The sequence below is a fragment of the Mus caroli genome, unplaced genomic scaffold, assembly GCF_978045245.1.
Source record: "Mus caroli unplaced genomic scaffold, Mus_caroli_1 scaffold_3, whole genome shotgun sequence".
NCBI classification, from domain to species: Eukaryota; Metazoa; Chordata; class Mammalia; order Rodentia; family Muridae; genus Mus; species Mus caroli.
The window spans coordinates 129699326-129717225 of NW_028227258.1; the positions used below are offsets into that span (position 1 = coordinate 129699326).

Sequence of the window (17900 nt, forward strand, 5' to 3'; positions counted from 1 at the left end):
ATGTTTCTGTTACATATTTTATACTTTGATAAAAAGTTAGACATAGTGCTAGAGAGATGACTAAGAATACAGCTGCTCTGCCAGAAGTCCTGAGTCCAATGCCCAGCAGCCACACAATAGCTGACAACTGTCTCACAACTCTAGTTCCACCAACGTCCTACTCTAGTCTCCCCTGGCATCAACCATGCAAGCAGTGCATACACGGAAGCAAAATATGCACATATGAAAAAGAAGTTTCAAGTTCTGTGACAAGTAGAAGCTTAGTACTTCAGATGCCTATAACAGACCCCTAGAAGTTTTCTAAAACCAACTCATTTTTTTTCTTTTCATTTTTTCAGTCCTGTATAGCTCAGGCCAGCCTTAAACTACTGCTGACTCCACAGCTCATGTTGGTTTTGAACTCGTGATCCTTTTGCTTACACCTAGAGTCTGGGATTAGAGTGTGTATCATGAGACACAGCTATATTCATATTATCTTCACAGTCAGAGACTCACTGCTCAAGACACTCTCTGAGGTCTACTGTTCTCGCAGACAACAGTGTACATGAGTGCAGTTCAAAGGGACAAACTCACATCATCCATGTACTCCGGCTCCGAGGCAGAAGCATCCCAACGGTTATTCAGGATAAAAATGTTGGGCTTGGAGAGCCGCTCGTTCACCTTATGGAAAAAATGTTTCTCCTGAAAAATACCAAAACAACATTTTCAACAATATTTCTATATTCATGTATACTGGACCATTTGAAGCACAGTGATTAAAGACCCCTGAGAACTCTTACCTTTCCCTCTGAAATCAAAACATAAAAGAGCAGGCCTTCCTGCTCTTGCCAGGCTCTCTTGAAATTCAACTAATACTTATCAATCTGTATGTCTAGACATAAAAACGACTGTTTGATAATAACCCCAAGTGCTCCACGTTACTTCCAATCATTTTTAAGGGTTAGCTAAGTTACTGGTTGTGGTAGGGGAACACCATTAGTCCAAGGTAGACACAAGCAGCTCTCTCTGTGAGTTTAAGGCTGTTCTACACAGTTAGCTTCAGACAAGCCAGAGCTACATAGTGAGACCCTGTCTCAACAATAACAAAAGCTAGGTTAGTAATTAGCAATGTAAGATATCTGTGCAAACTCTAGTAACGGAGCAAATATTCTATGGGCCTCTAGGCCTTTTGGCTAAGTCCATGTGAAGTACATTATATAAACACTGTGAAGTACGCATCAGTCTACTCAGGGCAAAGACAGAACACAGCTAGCTGAAATAAGTAACATTCCATGAAGGAAGCAACTGGTGATAATGATGGGCTTCAGTTCTCACACAGCCCAAGCCTGCCCTGAGCCCACTACGTAGCAAAGATGACCTTGAATATCTTCTATCTCCAAGTATTGAGATTACAGACATGTGACTACACTCAGCTTTCTATGGATTTCTGAAAGGGGAGGAGTTCAGCAGTAGACAAACTGCATGTACAAAGTAGCATCAACAGGACAGGGGTGTGGCTCAGAGGCAATGCCCGTCTCACACATGCACAGCTGAGTTTGATTCCTAACAGCAGCGAAAAAACAAATGAGAACAGTATAAGTAGAGGCTCCAAAGTCAGAATGAGGCTGAGAAGTCTGCTAAAGGAGAGCCCTGAGGGCGTGAAGTCCTCAGTGTGTGCTGTTTGACACAGGCCTCAGACACAGAGGAAATTGGGAAAGTCTCCTCCAGGCCAGGCTCAGGAAAACAAGGCCTTTCTATGGTCCACGTGGGGATGCTGACACTGTGTGCGGAAATGCCCACCATAGCTTTCTCCCTCCAGATATTTACAACATGAAGACCGCTTCCCTACTGAGACTGTTCCTACTAAACCTGTCTCCTTGTTGAGCTATATCTAACTGTGCCCCCTTATCTACCTACAATAACCCATTTCCTTATTCAGTTGTATACAATAACCCCTCCTCTGTATTGCACATATATAATAAACACACTGAGAACCCAGGGGGCTGTGGTTTCTATCAGAAAACCCAGCCCTCCCAATTCCAGCCTTTCCATGTTTTCATCTGTTTGCCTGTTCTTCATTCCATAGCCCTAGTCAGATCCTAGTCAGATCCATCCCTAGTCAGTATGAAAGGCCTTGATTTAGCCATCGCCCAAATGATGGCAGTCCTCTATAATATCTCAAACACTTGGGCAGTTTTTCATAGAACGAGGTTACAAGCACTACCAGAATTACAACAGAAGCCTGGTGTTTATAATAGTAAGACCCTAAAAACAAAGCAGGCCTCACTGGTGACACCTTAGTTACACTGGTGCTCAGTCACTCATACACTTTTGGCAAATATTTTTTTTTCTTTTTTTTTTTAAGATTTATTTATTATTATACATAGGTACAGTGCAGCTGACTTCAGACACACCAGAAGAGGGTGGCAGATCTCATTACGGGTGGTTGTGGGCCACCATGTGGTTGCTGGGATTTGAACTCAGGACCTTTGAAAGAGCAGTCACTGCTCTTAACCACTGAGCCATGTCGCCAGCCCCAAATAACAATTTTTAGTAGCATGTTACTGCTATTAAATACATTTGCCTATTAGATATCTAAACTCTGATATTTATTTGGAATGAATCTGGTCATTCTGGATAAAGAACCTTCCTCAGGGTAAACACAGATAAGTTGAAATCTACAGTGCATCAAGCTGGGAAAGAATGGGAACTTGAAGAGAAAAGGTCTGCCTGATGCATGACAGAGAGGCAAGAGAATGGATGACTTAGATTTTATTAAGACTGGTAAGTAAACACCTTAACAACCTTAGTACCTGTGCTCTTCCAGGCAAACATACACAGGGTGAGTGTCAGTATCACACTTGTATCTCCTTAAACCCACAAACATTTCCTAGAAGCTAAATCCATTAAGCCCCAGATTGCTCCTGAAAGCAGTAAACACTGTAGCAGGCCAGAAGCAGCCCTCTGGTTCTGGGAAGCACAGGCTTGCCTCAGTCTCTTCCTAGTTCATCACCTGACTATCCCTCACTTCACAGAACTAAAGTGGACATCACCCAAGCACAGCAAGAGTAAATCCTACCGTGTTCATCAGTGTTGATTCCGAGTTTGCAACCAAAACAAAGACATCAGCATCAAGGCAGAACTTATCAATCCAGATATCCAGCTCTGTGGTGACATCTGTACCTGGGCTAATGGAAAGGAAGCAAACACTGCGTCATACAATGCTTGTTAAAAAACAAAATTTGGGTTACAGATATAAAAACACAATAAAAAAAAAACTCTATCATTTGAAGTCTCAAAGGCAGAAATTTTCTTAGTTATCAAGCTGATGTCTAGAAAATTTTAATTTGACAAAATGAGCAACATAAATTAATACTTCAATCTTTCACATTTTGATTCCTGAAGCTAGGAAAAAAGTACCAATGATAAAAACAGTTGAGGCAAATAGCAATGAATTGTTCCAATCAGCTAAATTCAGTACACGTTTAGAGATGAAATTTGGAAACATACCTTAAGAAACAAAACACCAAAAACAACAACATAACATAACAACAAAACCATCTGAGGGCAGGCATGGTGATGCACACCTTTAATTCCAGCACTCAGGAAGCAAAGACAGATAGATCTCTGTGAGTTCAAGACCACCTTGATGTATATAGTGAGTTTCAGGACAACAAGCAGAGCTATACAGAAACCCTGTCTCAAAAAAAAAAAAAAAAAAAAAACCCACACCAAATAAACAAACAAAAACATCAAAACTGAATGGTTTCCACAAAACATTACATTTAAATGGTTGACTCCTTTGAATACTATAAGGAAAATATTCAATTGATGCACACTACTTTGTCAAATACTGATAAGATGATTTTAAAATACATCATAGGGAGCTGAGGCTGTAGCTCAGGGCATAATAACTGCATAGCAAGCAAAAGGTCCTTCATTCAACCCCAATGCCACAACTAAATAAATTTAAACTACATTAAAAATGTGTACTAATGAAAGCAATGGAGAAATTCCAAAAGCACTCCATTAACTTCAGAAAATGAAATCCTCCTAGATTCCCTAGCTATATGAGAGGGAAGCAGGAGCAGAGGCCTGGGGTCCCCTCCACTTCCTAGCATAGGTGTAGCAAGACGGACTGCCTCCTCAGACTTGCCGTCTCCTCCTCCACCATCTCCTCCTCCTTCTGCTCTTTCTGCTCCTTCTGCTCCTGCTGTCCTCTCTGCAAGACCTTCCCCGCCATGATGAACTAAACCCTTCCTCCCTCAAACTGCTTTCTGTCAAGTATTAGATCGCAGAAGTTTGACAAACAGCACTATTCTATTTAGTAAGCCCAGAGAAAACACAATTCAGATGTAAATTTACCTGTCTACTAAAACCAGGTCATCTCTCAAGAGGGCACATTTTGCTTTGGGCCAAAATACATGCACAAGACAGCCAGCTTTCAAGTCTTTATCCATATGGAGGGCATGGGCCAGCTGATTAACAGTCTAAAGTGAGAAGGAAAGAAAGGATCAATTAAAAATTAAAAGTACTATGTTTTGGCACAACATCTATTTGATTTTAACCCAAACTAGTGCTAGCTGTAGCCCAGGCTGGCCCTGTTCTCACCATTTTATTTCTGTGTCTTCAGTGCTGGGATTTACAGGCGTGTAGCAGTAAGCCCAAATGAACAACAATCACTTTTGCAAAACTGAAAGTTGACCTTCAAATGGTTTGAAATAAAACCACCTGAACAATCTTGAGAAGTATAAGGGAGATATATATATATATATACACACACACATATATATTCACATGTATATGTATATATGTATATATATGTGTGTATATACACACATATATATACATATATATACACACACACATATATATTCACATGTATATGTATATATGTATATATGTGTGTATATACACACATATATATATACATATATATACACACACACATACATATGTCACATTGAAATATATGTGTGTGTGTGTATATATATATATTTAATGTGTAGGGGTATTTGCGTGTGCATATTTATATATCAGTGCACCGTATGTGTGCCTGGTACCCTCAAGATCCAGAAAAGGGCATCAAATACCCTGGAACTGGAGTTACAGATGGCTGTGAGCTGTGAGCGCTCTTTATCACTGGGACATCTTTTTAACCCCCAAGACACTGCGTTTTAAAACAACCAAATGGAAAAAAAATTCTTAGGAAGGTTCCTCATACCAACTGTAAACAAGTAGGGTTTGGGAACATAGACAACAAACAAATAGGACACTAGTAACAGAGCCCAGTGGAACTCCTGATGGGTGCTATTCATAGTAAAGAATGAGTGATGGAGTCTGTTGCTTTTGAAAACTTATATTTTCTGGTTGTTCTAAAATAAAGGTGTACTGCTTAGTTATAACAGGGGAAACTCATTTAGAAGAAATGTTCCTAAAGTCAACTTAAACATCCTCTTAAAGTAAGAGAGGTCAAGTTTTCACTCTCGCCCAGACTGGCCCAAACTCATGACTGTCCTCAGGCTTCAGCCTCTTGCATCTTGAGGTGCTAAGATTATAGTTGTGAAGTACCACACTCAAACCTGTGAGGCAGAACCAAATCGATCTTTCAAGAGAGGAATTTATTTATTTATTTATTTATTTATTGTCTCTTGACAGGCAGCTATTCACAAAAACATTCTTGAAACCCCTATCATTTAAAGCCCAAACCAATCCTATTTTTCAAGCTAAGGTCTCAGGAATATTAACTTATAAGACCAATGTACATATTTAATGTAACTCATACATGTGTTAAATAAACAGCACAAGGGGCTTAAAGCAAAATTAGAAAATAAATTAAGGAAAGGCCACAGCTCACACACCAGCACAGTTCTTACTGAGAGCATCTCTTAGAGCTGAGAAGGAACGTGGCTCAGTTTGTACAGTGGCGCCTGGCCTCATGCTCTGTCCCTAGCACTGCATACACAGAATGTGGTGACACGTGTCTCTTGTAATTGTGGCATTTGGGAGGTAGAATGGTCATACTTGGTTACATAGCTAGTTCACAGAGAGCTCTCGACTACATGTGAACAGTTCTTTAAAAAAAAAAAAAGAATGAAAAGGCGAGGCTGGAGAGCACACTGGCTGCTCCTCCCGAGGCCCTGGATTTGCTTCCTAGGATATAACCCACCCACACCAATCCCAGGGGCATCACGCTCTTCTGGCTTCAACAGGCACCACACCTTTTTGATACATATACATATAGGTAGAAATATCCAAACACCAAAAAAATCAGGGGTTTAGAGAAACATCTACTTATTGAATGTACTCAAGAGTGAGTACTGACTGAGGCTGAAGCAAGTGTCCGTAGTGAGTGTTAATTTTTGTTAATCTGCTTTTTAATTTATGTTTTATGAGCATGGGTGCTTTGTCAGCATGTTTTTCTGGTGCACAGTTTGCATGCTTGGTGCTCACGAAGGTTTGGAAGGTGTTGTTCCCTGAAACTAGAATTACAGATGTTATCATCTACAATGCAGATGCTAGGAATTGAACCTGGGTCCCTTGGAAGGGCAGCCAGTAATCTTAAGCCATCCCTCTAAGCTCCTATTTGTTATTAATATGGCTTGTTTTAATAAACATTTTGATAGATTTATAAGCCTACACAGCAGTTTTAGTCCAGGATTTTATGATCATGAAGACTGGGCACTGGCTCAATGAGCACTTCCCTAACACAAGGCCCCTGGGTTAGCTCTCCAGCACCACAAACAAACAAACAAACAAATAAGAAAATAAGACACAGGGCTGGGAAGATGGTTCCACAGCTAACAGTCGGTCAGGCCCAAGTTTGCTTCCCAGAACCCACACGAGTATGTCTCACAACTGCTTTTAACTCTCTCTGCTGGCTTCCTCCAGCCACGGCTCATGTGCACATTTACCCCTATTTTCACCATCACTGACACCTCTCCATGAGTGTGCATGAAGACATGTGGGGACGAACACACACACACAGACACACACGGACACACACACACACTTAAAATTAAATGAAGGTGGAGAGATGGCTCAGTAGTTAAGAGCACTAACTGCTCTTCCAGAGGTCCTGAGTTCAATTCCCAGCAACCACATGTTGGCTCACAACCATCTGTAATGGGATCTGATGTCTGAAGAGAGTGACAGTGTATTCACATGCATAAAATAAGTAAGTCTTCTTTTAAAAAATTAAATGAAATAAAATAATACAATCATCTATAACTCCAATTCCAGAGGATCTGAAGCCCTCTTCAGGTCTCCATGGCAGCAGGCACATACAAGGTGTACAAACATATATGCAAGCAAAACACATATATAAAATAAACTGTAATGGGAGGTTGGAGGCCTTTGCTTGCTTTATGACAAAGTCTCACCATGTAGGCTGGCCTGGAACTCAGGGAGACTGCCTACCCTGCATTAGTCCACCACAACATCCACAGCTTGGCTTTGTTTACGGCGAGAGTTATATATATTTTAAGTTCAAAATAGAGAATATTAACTGTAAGAACACAAGTACTCAATAAGGTATGAGCTGTTACAGTTGTGATAGTAAAATACTGTACAGGACTGCAGGTTTATTACTTTAAAGGGAGCCACTCCTTAGGGTCATTTCCATTAAGGAGCAGGGGAGGGAGACAACGTTAAACAAAGAGAACTTGAAGCAGAGAGCACAGATCAGGAAAAATGAGAGATCATGTCCATAAAAATATCACAAAGCAAATTTTCCCAAGACTCACATAATTCCCCACAAATATATCAAATTTGAATTTGGCAAACTTAACTGCAAAATAATAGTGATGTCTGTGGTGGTTCAAATGAGAATGGCCCTTATAGGCTAATATATATGAATGCTTGTTCCACAGTCGGTGGAACTGTTAGGGAGGAAATATGGACTTGTTAGGAACATAGCTCAGGCACTCTTGCTACCATGGTAAGGACCCAAACTGCTACTGGTCCTAGTCTCAGAAATCTGCATTTAATAATGAATGTGCTAGCCGGGCGTGGTGGCGCACGCCTTTAATCCCAGCACTTGGGAGGCAGAGGCAGGCGGATTTCTGAGTTCGAGGCCAGCCTGGTCTACAAAGTGAGTTCCAGGACAGCCAGGACTATACAGAGAAACCCTGTCTCGAAAAACCAAAAAAAAAAAAAAAAAAAAAAAAAATAATGAATGTGCTTAGTAACTTTTCCTAGAGTGAAAGAATTTAGGTTTTTAAAAGGACAAACACCAGACATGGTGGTACATATCTTTACATCTCAGTGTTAAGGAGGCAGAGGCAGGCAAATCTCTATGCGTTCAAGACCAGTATAGTATGATCTACATAGAGGAGCATTCTAAGCCAGAAATAGCAACATAGTGAGACACTGTCTCAAAAGAGGGGGGCGGGGGGAGGAAGAAAAGGCAAAGTTGAGATTAAAGAGGAACTTTCTAATACTCGATTTTTACTAAATCTCCGTTTCTAAAGAAAACTCTTGATTGGGTGGTAGAGTTGGTTTGGCGGTTAAGAACTGGCTATTCGGGGCTGGTGAGATGGCTCAGTGGGTAAGAGCACCCGACTGCTCTTCCGAAGGTCCGGAGTTCAAATCCCAGCAACCACATGGTGGCTCACAACCATCCGTAATGAGATCTGACTCCCTCTTCTGGAGTGTCTGAAGACAGCTACAGTGTACTTACATATAATAAATAAATAAATCTTAAAAAAAAAAAAAAAAAAAAAAGAACTGGCTATTCTTCTAGAACCACCCTGTAGTTCAGTTCCTAGCACCCATACAGCAGCTCACAACTGTCTCTAACTCCAGTTCCAGGAGATCCAATGCCTTAGTCTGGCCTTCAATAGCACTGCATGCACGTGGTGGACACACATGCAAACAAAACACTCATGCACATAAAATAAAAATAAAATTTAAAAAGAGGACCTTAATTCTATTTTTATTTAAAATTAAAGACAGGGCTAATGGCAGATTTCACCTAACATATATGAAGCCCTGAGTTCTATCCCCTTACACCGCTAGTAAAAACAAGTTAACAATTTTATATGTCCAATAATTTAGCTCTCAGAAAAACACTTTCAGAATTCAAAATATTACCCATGCCTTTGTAAGTTGTCAAAGTAAATATCACTAGTTCTTCCATGTCTAGCCAGGTGGACACTATACAAAAATCTGAAAATTATAGATTTGCAGGTACATTATGGGTTGGGCAGTATACCTTCACACTTTTCTTTTCATCTGACCCTTCGGTCATAAGGTAGGCTTTATCTCCATCGGTCCCCTCGACACTCAGGAAGCAGTTGGTTGTGTGACCAATCCCGCTGGGGAGGACTTTATCCCACAGCATTGCATTGATGACAGAGCTCTTGCCACTACTTGTCCTAAGGAACATGCAAAACAAGGAGTAAACACACGCTTCACTGGGCTCAAAACCAACATTTTCAGTGTTCAGTTACATAGCACTTTTTAAAACAAGACAACCTCAACCTGTGCTCCATGGAATATACCTGTAATCTGGCACTTGGAGGTAAAGACAGGACCACCAGAAATTCAGCTACACAAGACAGAGTGAAATAAAACAACACATACAGCCAAAGAAGAAAGATGAGCACCGCTAAAGATTACCAGTGTACATTTAGAGGACGTAAAGTACCAGGGAAAAACTTTCCCTTAGCTTTTGTTGCTTTCTTTTTGTGGCAATTTGAAAGCAAACATCAAAATTTTGTGGTATTTTTCCTATTACAAGTCTAATGTCTCATCTTCAATCTTGGCTAGATGGTAACTGCTTCACAAGTAACACTGGGTGGCTTCCAAGGCTGAACATAAAAGGCAAGGCAGCTCTTTCCTGTTTACTGGGTCACATGTACTGGGAATCTTGCCACAGAAGAGGTCAACTTCACTGCCTGCTGTGCTGATGGGAGGTCTGGCAAGGTGGCCAGATGAGTCTCCAAGTGCTCCAGCCCACCTCACTGTACCAGATATGTGAGTGAAGGTATCAAACAATTCTACCCCTCCAGTGTTGAGTGACCCCAATCTTGAGGAACAAAGACAAGTTGTCTCCACTGTGTCCCGTCTGAACCGACTAAGAATCAGTGTGTAAATGCAATGAATGTGTTTAATTGTCTGGGTTCTGAGCAATTTCTTATGCATGCACAGCGTTCAATACATTTCTGAAACCCAAGGAACATCTCTTGTCCCCCTCAGAAATTTGACTTTCAGTCAGTCCACTCAATTCTCAGAAGCTAATTGGAGCCTTCTGCTTTGCTACAAAACAGCATCTTCTCTCAATGGTGCACACTTTCACTTCATGGAAATTGTTCCCAATCTGCCCAGGAAGTAGCCAGGAATGATTATAGCTCCCTTACTCACTCCAGCAGTGGCTTTTGATGAGAGAACACCGTAACTTAGAAGAATGCTTTTGACCTTCCTTTAAGAGTAACCCTTTGAAGCCGGAAAGATGGCTCAACAGTAATGAGCACTGGCTTCTCTTTCAGAGGACCAGGTTTAGTTCCCAGTACACACAGTTCTAAGGGATCAGACACTGTTGTTTGACCTTAAGAGGCACTGCGTGTATATGATAAATATACATGCAGATAAAATATGGTACACATAAAATGAATTTTAAAAACAACAATCCTTTTTCCCTGAAAGAGCAAGCATCTCCTCTGATGACATCGTGCAGCAGTGGTTCTAAAGCCGAGTTTGGGTCTTTGCCCCCATTAGAATCTGGGAAAGCACCAGTGATGCCAAGGCCTCTGCAAATTATGAACCACAGAATCCGACTTTAAAGTTACAGGCAAGCAGAAGCAGGCCTCCTCCTGGGCCTGACCAGTACTGAGATCACGGGTATGGACCACCATGTGGGACTCGGTTCAAGTCTTTTCATAAAGCTTTATCTCCAGCCACCCACCTCTGGGGACTCAAAATTTTTAACTCTCAAGTCACTTAATGTCCAGCCCTAACCTTTAAAATAATCTAAAGGCTGCCCTAACTCACTCAGGCTCATCAGCATAAATTCAGGTATGCTCAAAGGAACTCATAAATAATAAAAGCTATTCCTATCACTCAGGAAATCCTAAGGATTTTAGCAAGCCTGTGATAGAAAAGGACATAAATACCAAATACACTTCTGTTCTAGTATCCCAACCATTCCTGGTTTTCCTGACCTGTTCCCACCAACTTATCACTCTGTCTTATCCGTATGAACTATCTCATCAACTCCCCAGATCTCAATCAACAATAACTTCTAAACTTCCTAGAATTTACCTAGGTTGCAATCTAAGTTATCCAACTTGGCATTTGGGGACTTTATTTGAATGCCTAATAACCATCAACAATACACATCTATATCATGTGAACACAAACATCTGTTCATAAACCTACCATAATGAGTGACACTCAACCAAGTATTTTGTAATTCTTACCTTTCTAATTAATCTCTAGGCTAGCCCAGTTATTTTTATTCACATGTATGTGTGTGTGCCTGGTTATCTGTATGTGTAGATACCCTGAAACTGGAGTTAGAGGGAACTGAACACCAGTCCTCTTCAAGAACAGCTAGTGGTCCAAATCACTAGCCACCTCTCCTGCCCCCTGGTTACTCTCTTATATCTTACCAACTCTTCCTGTCTAACCTCATAAGCCAGCGAGTAAAGTCAGCCACTGCAAGTCACGGATCATCTGCTCTTACCTCTTAGCCTCAAGGAAGACATCAGTTACCACCACCTAGAGGTCTCTTTCTTCCTACTCCCTCACCCTTATCTTAGATGGAGCCTATTTTATGGGGCTACCTCTTTCTAAACTCTTGTGTCAGACCCCAAGAATATTGGGCCAAGCAACTCAAATAGTAAAACAAAATAATAAAACGCTGTGAGAGGCTTAGAGACTTAAACATGATACTTTAAGAACAGAACTGGTGGGGGATGAAGCCGTGTGATAGAACTCTGTCAGGCATGCAATACAGCCTGGTTCCATCCCTACCTAGCACCACAAGATTACTACTACTTCCTAGAAACCAAAATAACCAACACAGAAGAACCAGTTCATGGCTCTGTCTCAAAACAGCAGAGTAACCAATAGCATCTATCTGAGAAGGAATCTTTAGGATGCAGTACCCAGGACAGCCTTCTGAGGTAACAATTGATGGGAGATATGAAGAATGATGTAGGCTGTAATATGAGAAACAGCTTGGTTCTACGACATGAGTTTAGTAAATAAACACTACTACTGGTTAAAAAACAAAAGGGACAGTTGAGACATGGAGTGCAGTTAGTCACTTGTCCCAAGGGGTGGACAGAGCACTCAGAGAACAGGAAATTAATAACCGTTTTTTTTGTTTGTTTGTTTGTTTGTTTGGTTTGGTTTGGTTTGGTTTGGCAGTGATGGGGATCCATCCAGGGTCAGGCACACTAGGCACCTTTTTTTATCATAGGTCATATCTCCAACCCAACACCTGATGGTTACTTGAATATATCAGATGTGAGGAAGATCACTCCATCACCTGGACACAATGACATACAGTGCTCCCTGTTCTCCTCGGGGAAATCACAAGTTGAGTCTTCTAGAAGACACATAATAATTGACGTACAGTTGTACATGTCTTTAATTCAAACATTTCACTCAGGAAGCAGAGGCAAGCAGATCTCTGTGAGTTCAAGGCCAGCCTGGTCTATGTCAATAGTTCCAGGACAGCCAAGGATACACAGTAAGATCCTGTCTCAGGAAAATTAAAATAATCAATATGAACCTAGAATAACTCACAACCTAGATATGATGGCACAAGGTTGTAGGATCAGATTCAAGGCCAGCCTTAGCTATATAGCAAACTGGAGCCCAGCCTGTGCTACATGAAACCCTATCTCAAGAAAATAAATAGAAAAAAAATCATAAATCATATTTTTCATTACCCATTCCCCAACTTTCTAACCAATCCTTTCTAGCCAACCCTTGGCCAGGCAGTAGTGACACAGTATAATCCCAGCAACCAGGAGGCAGAGGCGGGCAGATCTCTGAGTTCAAGGTCAGCCTGGTCTACAGAGTGGGTTACAGAACAGCTAGGGCTACACAGAGAAACCGTTTTAATAAACAACAACAACAACAAGGAAGGAAGGAAGGAAGGAAGGAAGGAAGGAAGGAAGGAAGGAAGGAAGGAAAGAAGGAAGGAAAGAAGGAAGACAAAAGGGAAAGAGAGAGAGGTAAAAACTGTTGTGGGGAGAAGCAAGAGGATCGCAACCCACTGAGTCATCAGACAAGCTGGGCTATAAGCACAAAAAGGTGACCTGTGCAAAGAACCTCAGATGAAATGATAACGGCTTACCTGCCAAAAAATGCCACCTTCATATGTCTCCGAGACAGCACCTCCCCAATGACAGCAAGCTTGTTTCTGTAGCCCTGTATTTCCACCAGATCATCCTCGGATGCTATTCGATCAAGTTCTGGATTCCTGTATGTTGCTGCAAAATTGAAATGGTCTTAGATAAAGTAATATAAATAAATCCTGCCAATTATACAAATGTATACATTTTGGGTTGTTCTATATAACAGGTCAATTGAAAAATAAAAATGTTCATGGTATCTGAGTATTTGGAGTTTTTCTTCTTTTGTTTTTAAATGTGTATGTCAACATGTATTTAGTCTAAAAGTAAATGCCCTCTGCAAGGATTATCCTGCCTGGACTGGGTGTGGTGGCACACCTTGAAGTCCCAGAAGTGAGGAGGCAAAGGAAGGTGGATCTCTCTAAATTCAAGATCAGCCTTATCTACAAAGAGTAAGGGCTACGGAGAAACCCTGTCTCAAAAAACAAAAACGAAACCAAAAAACACAACAAAATAAAATAAAATTCAAGAACTCAGTCAAAGGGGTTACTTAATACTTACGTGGGGCTCAAAAATACGAGGCATATATGAAACATAAATGCAGTTTTAAAGAAGAAATAAGCTAATAGCCATCTATGCTTTTCACCCAATCTTAAACTGGAAACTATGCTTTTCACCCAATCTTAAGCTGGAAAGGACTTCCACATGCTGAGCTGGTTCCCCACTCATCGGATAGTAAGGTGGGTAAGTCTGTGAGCTAGGCAAGCCTTGCTGCCTCCTCACACGTGGGTTCCCACACAAAGAAACACAAGTCCAGTCAATAAGAAAAAGTAGAAAGGTACTTATGGACTGAAGCGGGACTCATCAGAACCAAGGCCACGACCGTGGTTTGAAAGGAACAGCCTCAGGTTACTTTCTTCTCATTCCAGCAATAGAGAAACAGCTAATGCCTCATTTTGTCTCGTTTTGAAGACCTGGAGACTCTGGGTCATTATAAGCTGAGACTCTTCAAACTGACTCAGTGCTCAGTGATTAAGCTTAAGCTTTTCACGCCTCATTTTGCATTTCAAGAACAGTCATAAAACATGTGCAACTTCTGAACAGCAGAAAGACTGGCACTGAGCTTACTCTATAGCTGTGGACCTTGAACTGGATCTCCAAGCCAAGGTTGCAATCTGCAAAGTCTTAGCTAAAGTGCTACAGTCCTTGCTGTTTCCCATTGATGCTTCCTGATTTACACTCCTATCTCCTAGCCTCCCCCTCTCCCTGACGTCTATCCCCCACTGAGGTTTTAATATAAGTCAAAGTAAATTCAAATTCTAAGTCCTGCCTTTGCACTAGCTCCCAGCATACTGTTCGATCCAGAACTGGCAGGATGCAAAACAAGATATTACTAAATTTAACTTCAGTTTTACTCCCTATCAAGTGTAAGAAACAATATTTTTCACAATTCACTGTTAGCTCAAATTCTTCCCAAACTGGAAACAAATTTTGTAATTTTTTCACTCAACAAAACTTAAATTATGTTACATTTGGAATCGGAGATACGTAAAGTTCCAGGCTTAAGAAGCTCAAAATCTAGTGACAGAGATTTATAGGAACAAGGGGGAAATGTTTTCTTCAAAGATGAAATTAAATGCTTCCCCATGGTCACCGGAGATTCTCCAAGAATTCCTCACTTTTCATTGTAAACCTAACAGACAGATATCCTAAAAAGCTAAAGAAATTCCAATGGCTCGCTCTAAATTAATATCCTGTGCTAAGACCATTGGGAATACCTTTGAGCAGTTACACAAACAAAAGGTAAACATGTATCCTCCCACAAAGCAATTACATCTCACGTGAGAACTGACAAGCTGGGGTGGAGACTTGTAATGGCTTCATACGGAGAGGCCGGCTTCCCAGCTCTGTGACCTTGAGCAAGCTGCTTTACCTTCACAGTGTCTTTCACTTACCTACTAGTCTTAGGAGGAGTAAAGGAATTTTTACTACTGTAAAACACTCAGACTAGTACCTTACTCTTTTCTTAACTGTGAGATTGTTTTCACTCACTATGGCATAATTCCCAGAATACAGAACAATGTGAATTCCACAACTAAACCTGAGCAGGTCATACACCTGTGTGGATGCAGAGGTAAGTAGAACAGGAGTTTAAAGCCACTGGAAGCTACACAGCCATTTCAAGGCAAGTCTGATCTCAAAAGGGTAAAATAAAAAACTGAAGTCGAAATAATAAAACGCCTGCGTACACTTTCAACAGTAATCTTACTAGTTTAAGAGGTACCCACCTTCAACAAAATGTGAGCCCTCAGTAACAAACTCTAGTAACTGGCCGAAGATGGCAGTGATGGCTTTCTTTGCCAGCACGAAGTGCTTCAGTGGAGATACAGTTTCTGCCATTATGCACCTAGGTTGAGAAAAAGGTTAGAAAAGCAATAATTAGCCTGTGGATGACAAATGCCTGGAGTTTCAGCTACTGGGGCAGGCTGAGGCAGGGGGTGCACTCACACCAGCAAGTCCAGTTTTACCTGGACAATGCGACATAGCAGGGCTTTCCTCATCTCCAAAGCTCTACTTAAACTTAATCATGAGGGGCTTGAAGAGGTGGTTCAGCAGTTAAAGAGAACTGGCTGCTCTTCTAGAGGACCCAGTTCTATTCCCAGCACCCACATGGCAGCTCACAACTGTCTAAGACTCTAGTTCCAGGGGTTCTGATGTCCTCCTCTGGCCTCCACAGACACAGGTGCACACATGGTGCACCAAAATTTGGTTGCATATATATGCAATCATGATACCCGTACACATTTAAAAAAAAAAAAAAAAGCTGAATGATAAAGGTGTGGTGTTACACACCTGTGATCCCAGCCGGAGGAGGCTGAAGCAGGCCAGCCTTGGTAAACCTTGTTCAAAACGAAAAACTCAGAATCCCTCAAAACAGCTCAACCGGTAAAGGCTGTGCAGCTAAGCTGGAGGACCTAAGTTCAATCCTCCAGAAACCAAGTGGTTGAAGGAGAGAACCAACTCCAGCAAGTTGTTCTCTGCCTCCAAACACCAACTATGAAAGTCTAACGCTTCCACATATAAATTAAATATAATTTAAAAAACCATATGAAAACAGGGCAGTGGTGGCGCATAGTCCCAGCACTCAAAGACAGGTGGATCTCTGTGAGTTCAAGACCAGCCTGGTCCAGGACAGTCAGGGACACACAAGGAAACCCTGTCTCAAAATCAAACAAATAAAAAACAAAAGCAAAAAAAAAAAAAAAAAAAAGAAAGAAAGAAGAAATGTGCATGCCTCCAGGGCTAGGCAGATGTCTCAGAGGTTTAAAACACTTGTTGCTCTTCAGAAGGACTTAAATTGGTAGCTCACATGGTAGCTCACAACCACCTGTAACTCCAGTTCCAGGGAATCTTATGCCCTATTCTGACCTCAAGGGCACTGCGCAGAAACTGTGGTGAAACACGCATCCGTATATGGAAGAAAAACATACACATTAAAAAATCTAAAAACAGAGCAAACATTTTAAAATCCTGCTTATTCTGATACCTGATAGTTCATGCTTCAATTTCCTAATAGCAAAAAATTAACCTGACCCAATAGATAAAATACTTTTTAGTATTATTTATTTATTTACAGAAACCATGTTAGTCAGAAACCAAAGACTACTCTCGAATGATCTCCCATTAAAAAAGGAGAAATTTGCCTCCTGTCATGTTACCTGTAATTCAGTTACTGAAAATCTGAAAATTCAAGTCTACAGAGGCAACAGAGTGAGATCAAGGCTTGCCTGGGTCTCTCAGTGACACTCAGTCTCAAAACGAAACGTTTAGAAACCGGTTTAGGGATATGATGGCACTTGCCTAGCATGGGAGACCTCGGAGGGGCTCAATCTTCAATCCTGGAAGAGTAGATATGCAAATAAATGTAAAATCGGTAAAAGCTGGTAACAAAAAATCTTGGTTGTAATCCCTAATTTATTTTCCTCGAGTGAAGATGAAACTAGTTTAGCTAAACTAACTTTCCCAGTTAGTGGTGTAGAGAAGAAAATAAAAGAATGCCCAGGTCATAATGCAGTACAGACACCGAGAAGGTTGCAGCTTTCGTCACAATTACGGAGTCAAGACTTAAAGAAGGCATGAAGGAAGGCTTCAAGCCAAAGTCCCCAAACTTAAAGGAATGTTGAATTTAAAGTAAAAGACGTTCTACCTGGAAGCTCCTATGAAAAGCCACCAAAGGCAAGCACACACTAACGCTGGTGTGCGTGAAAAGAAGCGCCGTGGCCACCAGGAGGGTGGCTCCCTCCGGAATCCTGAACTGACGGCGCGGAGGAGGTGCGTGGGGAGAGGAAGCCGCGTGGGCCGAGAGCCTGCCCAGCCGGATGGATTCCTACCTGGACAGGGCCTTCCCACAGGCTGGCCGCCCGTCGCCCTTGCCCGGCCCTTGCCCGGCCCGTCAGGGCGCTCGCGCTGCGCCCGTCCGGAGCTCGAAGGTCACCCCGGACGTCGCCACGGGCCAGCGGACACTCACTCTGTCCCTGCTCCCCACTGTCACCCAGCAACCACAGCTCCGCCACAGCCCCCTGGCTGTCTCATCCTCCCGAGAGAGGGGAG

At 41.7% G+C, this 17900-nt stretch overlaps 1 protein-coding gene across 3 annotated transcripts in view; it reads right to left on the reverse strand.

The window, feature by feature from the left end:
• Positions 1 to 17900, reverse strand: part of Mfn1 (mitofusin 1) — a 49849-nt gene extending 31949 nt beyond the window's left edge. For 2 of the 3 annotated variants that reach the window (XM_085835972.1, XM_085835970.1), the window contains exons 1-7: positions 17681 to 17900; positions 15578 to 15696; positions 13292 to 13427; positions 9194 to 9356; positions 4345 to 4469; positions 3059 to 3167; positions 574 to 681 (exon numbers count right to left, since the gene is read on the reverse strand). In XM_085835972.1, the coding sequence (XP_085692098.1) occupies positions 574 to 681; positions 3059 to 3167; positions 4345 to 4469; positions 9194 to 9356; positions 13292 to 13427; positions 15578 to 15689 (753 nt within the window). In that variant the 5' untranslated portion in view covers positions 15690 to 15696; positions 17681 to 17900. The other variant, XM_085835971.1, reaches the window with a different exon arrangement.